Below are 7,500 nucleotides of genomic sequence, written 5' to 3'. Positions count from 1 at the left end.
CTGGCACCACAGTATCTACATTTGCTTACCCGAGCCTCATGCCGATACGGCTCGAACAAGTACATTTTACCACGCACCCGTATTGATATGTTCAAAATAAGTTTTGCTTTTTCAGGTGCATCCCTATGGAACTCACTCCCTGTACACATACAAACGAGCAGTTCTCTACCTACTTTCAAGTCAAATCTCCATAAATATCACCAGCCGCCGTGGCGAAGTGGTTAGCGTCGCGGACTGATGGCTGGGAGGACGCGGGTTCGAATCCCAGCGGAGGTGGGTTTTTCGGCCCGTGGCCGGCTCCTACCCAGGGTTGAGTGTGCTGTGGGCTTAAATGGGGAGACTGGGACCACACAGTCGAGTGTCATCCACTTCAAGGATGCGTCTTTGAGTGTGTTGCTCTAATTACCAGACCAACACTGCAAGTGTCTGAATCTCTCGGGCCTGGTTAACAACGGGATATCATTATGACAGGAAGCGTAGAGTACAACCTTGTCATGCAATCCCAAACCAAAATGGACCTCCATAGCAACATCGTTATCGTCATCATCATCATCATCATCATCCATCATCATCAATATAAACAAAACAGTCCGTGGCCTACATGCCCTGCTCTCATGGTGATCTCAGTTTCGATACCCCTCCACTTCTGTGCTTGGGGTGAGTCCTTTCAGTGTCTTCAGCGTCGGCAGATTCATGGGGGGCTGTTGTTTAAGGGACGTGGTGGCGGTCTCCACTCTGGGAGGGACGCTCACTCAGTCTAGCTCCGCGACTAAGCCATTATTGCCGTTAGTAGGGGGCTTAGTAGATGGTGTCCTAAGAACGTTGAATCAGAACAGGCACCACTGAACACCACCGAATTGACTCAGCAGTAGTGCAGGGTCTCCTCTGGTGTGTGGCCTCCTGGCGACCTAACATCGATGGTTCCCTGCGGACTGCCGACGCTGGAACTGTGACGGACGAACCCAGGTGTAGCCGTGTACGGGGAAATCTAAATGAGCGGCGTGGGAGTAATGCCACTGAAACGGCGCAAATAAAGGGGCAGCGAAAAAAAAATTCTCCATAAATATCTTCAATCCTTCCAACCATAAGTGACAGTTATAGAAGCGACCGTTGGCAGTAACAATTAACTCTCTCCATACGAACGGCGAAAGAGACGACGTTAACAGCGTTTCACCCCAATTACCATCATCAAAATATTGCAAGCGGAAGGTTCTTATACTGAAGAGGTGAATGTTGACAAAGAATACCACAATTCTGACGACGGAAGCTAAAGGTTGGATCATTGAGACACCCACTGGACATCCGAGGGGTCTGTGTAGAGGAGAAGAGAGGACTGGCCGTACTGAGTGAGTTAAGGCATTTATACTTATTGGATCCGTTGTTATTGTTTCTCCTTGTTCTTGTTTGCTCTTATTCTTATTCTGTCCAATTTTCTTTACATTTACTTTGTTTTGTTTGCTTGTTTGCATTTCTTTCATTTTCTTCTAATTTGTGTGCATGCATGAATATATTCATTTCATTCCATCATGGTGGTGACAATAGCTGTCGTATAAGTGATATTGGTGATGGTAGTAGTAATTTTAGTGTCAATTATAGCTGTCTACGTGGATTTGATGAAAACGACAACGTGGCTTTAGTCATCATGTTGTCGATACCGATGACATATTTCTCTGCCCTCTCTCTCTCTCTCTCTCTCTCTTTCTCTCTCTCTTATCCATCTGTCAATGTGTGTGTGTGTGTGTGTGTGTGTGTGTGTGTGTGTGTGTGTGTGTGTGTGTGTGTGTGTTCTTTATCACATTCCTTCTGCAGGACTTCTTTTTTTTTTCTTCATCTTTCTTTCTCCCCTTTCCATTAAATATACATGTGTTATTGTAATTGATGGAGATAAGCAAGGACAGATTGGCAGAATGGACCATACCTAAAATCTTAATCCTTGAATAAAAAACGTTTTGAATTCTGAGTTCTGAGTTCACACACACACACACACACACACACACACACACACACACACACACAAAAAAAAAAAAGGAAGAGAGACAGACAGTGTAGGGGAGAGGGGGCAGGGGGTTATGTGTATATCATATGTGCCTTGCCTCTCCTTCCTTCCACCCCCCAGGAAGAAAATCCTGCTTTCATTTTTTTCTTTTTTTCATCAGTCTCGATTTCTGTCTGCCTCCTCAGTCCTTCTCTCTCTCTCTCTCTCTCTCTCTCTCTCTTGCCCTCTTGTCTTTGTCTTCTCTTGTCTCTATGCAATTGAAACGTTTACGCGTGGGCGCGCTCGCGCTCGCGCGCGCGCACACACACACACACACACACACACAAGCACGCACACACGCACGCACGCACGCACAAGCTCACACACGCAAGCACGCATGCACTCATGCACACACACACACACACACACACACACACACACACACACACACACACACACACACACATACACACACACACACGACAGCACGACATCTTCTGCATCAACGCTTTATTTGAGCACCGTGTACGTTTTTTTGCATTGCTAGTGCATGAGATGTTCGGGATGCAGCGTTGCACTGACATCAGTTTTGCGGGCACCACTAGGCTTGCATCGACCTCAGCATGTGTTTATAATTATCAACTTGCATTGGTTGGTTTGGTTTTTGCTTATGTGTAAACAACGAATCACTTCCCCACACATGAAAAAAAAGACACTGACATAAAAAGTGGTTTTATAACTGCAGTTCCGAGTGTGTTTAAGAAAAATAAAATAAAATAAAGAAGAAAAACGCCCCATCTGCACCCCCACCCTCTTGCACCTTCGTAATCAAGATGACAAAACATCCCGAAACGTGTATATTTCCTTAGTCCCAATGCAATGCAGATGTCATCCTAAAATGATATATAAAAAAAATGTAATGTATAAAATGGCCTGCGATGGATGGGGAGTGGGAGGGATGCGTTGGGAGGGGGTGTGTGGAGGTGGGGGTGGGTGTGGGTGGGGCTCTGGTGAACACAAAATGAATAGTTAAGAAGTCAACAATTAATTAGAGACAATACTATCAGTAATCATTTCAAGCGATGAATGGACATATATAAATAGATATGATCAACTCTCTCTCTCTCTCTCTATCTCTCTATCTCCCTCTCCCTCTCTCTCTCTCTGTCCCCCATGAAGACGCTCACATCTAAACAACTACGAAAATTGTGTTTACATTATTGACAATACAATAATCATTATCCCATATTCAAAATCTAAGAGTATTGATTTCTACTCTGCAACGCTTTACCTTTTGACTTACAACATGCATAACTGCGACATGAAAAATTGGTTCGTGAGAGAAAAGGGGATAGAAATGCAAAATCATATCGGGGGGGGTATGGGGGGGTAATTTTTTTGGGGGGGGGGGGGGAGTTGGAAGCAAAACTAAAAAGCACACGCCCACACACAAAACATGAATGTGTTCAACAAAGACATACAGACAGGCTTATTGGTGTAGTAGATAAAATGGTAGATCGTACAAATGTACAACCACAATGATAAATCAGTAGGATCAAAGGACTAACAGAAAACGGATATTTGCGAGCTCATCCCATGCCGAGTACGATTCCATTTGTCAAGCCGCAATACCAGACCAGAATGTTCCAAACTCATCTGCTCGTCTGATCTTGTAAGCCTCTCGCAAACAACCGTCCGTGTACTCTTCTTCTATGTATCACCTGTGCATGCTTCCAATATTTGAGAGAATAAATGAGGAAGTGAAAAGAAGAGTCCAAAACGCCATTGGCCCATTCAAAGACCTGCTAACCACAGTGAAGGAACGCAAGCTCCGCTGGTATGGACACGTCACACGATCAGACGGCCTAGCCAAGACCATCCTGCAGGGTACCGTACAAGGAAGGAGGAAGAGAGGCAGACAGAGAAAGCGGTGGGAGGACAACATCAAAGAGTGGACGGGCCTGCCATTTGCCACAACTCAAAGGGCCGCTGAGGACCGAGGCAGGTGGCGCGAGCTGGCCAGGCAGTCATCCATGGTGCCCCAACGACCCACCCACGGGTCAAGGGATAGATGAGATGATGAAAGTTCAATGTTGCTCGTGTATGTATCCATTCACTGATTGGTTCTTCGCCATCGTACCTTTCTGATCTAGTAGCCCACAGAATTACAGTCCACCATGCCCTGGTCTACGATTTTTGTCTGCCACACCTAAGTCTGAAATACGGCATTACAGACCCAAGTCCCAAAGTTTCCGAACATTTGCACAGTGTGGCCCGTGGTTCTGGAAATATCTACCACAACATATCAAGACAGCTGCACCGCAATGAAACCTTTAAAGTCTGATTTTAAAATTAATGCATTTTTGTTCAAAACAATACCTTAAACTATAGACCCTTCTCCTCTCTCATCATCACCTTTTCATCACCCCATTTATCAGCACATTCTGAGTTTAGCTCTCATACTATTATCAAATTCATTACGGACCAAGTATTGTTCTAATGTCAAGTGCATATGCTTTAGTAACCTGACAACTGAGCATATGATTTTTCACTGTAGCTTGATGAAGCCTTTTGTACACGAAAGTGTGTCTTCACAAGTGACTGACAATGTTTATGTTTTTGACTTTTTGCATTCATTATCGGTTGTTTCGCTTGTCAGTTTAACGACTTCTCTTTTACGAAGTCCTTTAAGTAATTTCCTATAACTGTATTTAGAGTTGTTGTTTTTTTTTCTTCCAAATTTCACCAACATTTTTACCCTCATTTGCCCAGTTTCTCCCAACCCTCCATTCATCCACATCTCCCACCCCTTCTAACCGATAATACTCAGATGTATTCATAAATACTTTAACAAAATGTCTTCAATCACCAATATGTGTGGCGGGACATTAAACAAAATTCCTCCTTATCAGCACATCTACACTTGCCCACCAGAATGACTCAAATAGTTTTGAATCAAAACAGATAGGAAAAAAAAAAGATAAATAGAATTTTTTTTTTTAATTTTTAAAACAGGAAAAGATAAGATTAGATTGTTGAGCGACCAACATGGATCGACTCCCCTTGCACCACCATTTTATTATCATGACATATGTTCATCTTGACACTGCATCCTGTACATATCCATTTGTAATTGCATGATCATATCTTTATGTCTTTTTCTCTCCTGTATATATCAAACTAATTCCAGTACTACTGGCAAATGGGTGCTGAAATAAAAAAAAAAATTGTGTATTTTACTTGTTAAATCATGTCATTGTCATAGCTCCAGCTAACCCCTCAGTTCCCCGTTCAGGCTCAACTAGTCAGATACAGAGCCGAACATGTCACTTCACTCACAGTTATTGTAAATCTAAGTTGTGATCTGTGCATTTGTCTATGGAGTGTTGCTTTCACTATTCTTATTGCATTGTATCAGACTGATGATTACATTTGGCATTTTATTTTATGTCATTTTATTTTTTCCCCCATTTGTATTATCTCCCCTTTTGTTTCTTCTGTTTAAAATATCTTCGCTCTTCCTCTGTGGCCGTCATCCTGTTATTGTCACGTTTCCTTGTTTCTCTATGACTCAAAAGAGTTAATGGGAATAAACAAACTGTGAAACTTGTCCACCAGAATGGCTCAGATTTATGAATAATACAATTTAGAAATAAACAAAACAGATACAGGAACAGGAAAAGATAATTGAGCGACCCCCCCCGCCCCCAACCTTGACAAGCACAGCCACACTGTCCACTAGAACGACTCAAAATGATACGACTGATTTTTTTTTTTAGTGTATTTTAAGAAACCAGATACAATAACAGGAAAAGATAATTGAGCGACCGCATGGGTTGCCTCAAGCACAACCACACTTTGCTTGTCCACCAGAATAACTCAAAATAACATTGTCTCCTTTTTTTCTTTTTTCTTTTCTTTTCTTTATTTTTTCTTCTTCTTTTTTTTTACATGTTCCCCCTTTTTCCCCATTTTTGGATATATTATTTATATAAATGAATATAAAAGTTGTTGTTTTTTTAAAGACTAAAGAACAGGAAAAGATAACTGAGTAGCCAGCATGGATCACCTCCCCTTTTCAAGCACAGCCACTCTTGTCCACCAAATTGACTCAAAATAACACAATCTTTAGAAATATCTATTTTAAAAAAAATTATATATATATAGATATATATGGAACAGATAACTGAGGAACCAGCATGGATCGTCTCCCCTCGTCAAGCACAGCCACACTTGTCGACGAGGAGGTTGGGGATGAGGCTGACCTGGGTGTCCAGGCCCTGGTTGACGTAGTGCATGACGGACGCCTCGCGAAGCACCACGGGCACGCAGCAGGGACGTAGCCGCTCCCTCAGATCCTCGTCCACCGACTGGTAGCTGCCGTAGCGGAGCCGTTGTATCACCATGGTGTGGTTGTGGTAGTGCAGGTCCGGTCCTAAAACAACAACAACTGAGCAATAACAACCAATAAATGGACTTTTTTTTCCCCAAAAACCCTCAAAATAATACTTTTTGAAAGAACGGGAAAATATAGCAAAAGACTGGTAGGATAGTAAAAAGACTGGTAACTGCCGTAGCAGAGTCGTTGTATCACCATGGTGTGGTTGTGGTAGTGCAGGTCCGGTCCTAAAACAACAACAACTGAGCAATAACAACCAATAAATGGACTTTTTTTTCCCCAAAAAACCCTCAAAATAATACTTTTTGAAAGAATAGGAAAATATAGAAAAAGACTGGTAAGATAGAAAAAAGACTGGTGACTGCCGTAGCGGAGCCGTTGTATAACCATGGTGTGGATGTGGTAGTGCAGGTCCGGTCCTAAAACAACAACAACTGAGCAATAACAACCAATAAATGGACTTTTTTTGTATTTTTCAAAACCCTCAAAATAATACTTTTTGAAAGAACGGGAAAATATAGAAAAAGACTGGTAGGATAGTAAAAAGACTGGTGACTGCCGTAGCGGAGCCGTTGTATCACCATGGTGTGGTTGTGGTAGTGCAGGTCCGGTCCTAAAACAACAACAACTGAGCAATAACAACCAATAAATGGACTTTTTTTTTCCCCAAAAACTCTCAAAATAATACTTTTTGAAAGAACAGGAAAATATAGAAAAAGACTGGTAGGATAGTAAAAAGACTGGTAACTGCCGTAGCAGAGTCGTTGTATAACCATGGTGTGGATGTGGTAGTGCAGGTCCGGACCTAAAACAACAACAACTGAGCAATAACAACAAATAAATGGACATTTTTTGTTTTTTTCAAAACCCTCAAAATAATACTTTTTGAAAGAATAGGAAAATATAGAAAAAGACTGGTAGGATAGAAAAAAGACTGGTGACTGCCGTAGCGGAGCCGTTGTATAACCATGGTGTGGATGTGGTAGTGCAGGTCCGGACCTAATAAAAATCAAAATTAAAAAAGAAAATTTTTTTTTTTTTAAAGGGGGGGGGGGGGTGGAGTGTTAAAGTCTCATAGACGGGCGCAACAGCCGAGTGGTTAAAGCGTTGGACTTTCAATCTGAGG

At 42.2% G+C, this 7,500-nt stretch overlaps 1 protein-coding gene across 1 annotated transcript in view; it reads right to left on the bottom strand.

Moving 5' to 3' along the window:
* Positions 1–5,823: 5,823 nt before the first annotated feature.
* The window catches only part of LOC143280585 (uncharacterized), a 12,619-nt gene continuing 10,942 nt past the window's right edge, over positions 5,824–7,500 (bottom strand). The window contains exon 5 of the mRNA XM_076585296.1: positions 5,824–6,410. Within this exon, the coding sequence (XP_076441411.1) occupies positions 6,193–6,410 (218 nt within the window). The 3' untranslated portion in view covers positions 5,824–6,192. The remainder of the gene's footprint in view (positions 6,411–7,500) is intronic.

This window comes from Babylonia areolata, chromosome 3, assembly GCF_041734735.1.
Source record: "Babylonia areolata isolate BAREFJ2019XMU chromosome 3, ASM4173473v1, whole genome shotgun sequence".
NCBI classification, from domain to species: Eukaryota; Metazoa; Mollusca; class Gastropoda; order Neogastropoda; family Buccinidae; genus Babylonia; species Babylonia areolata.
This window is presented reverse-complemented; position numbering and strand designations above follow the sequence as displayed.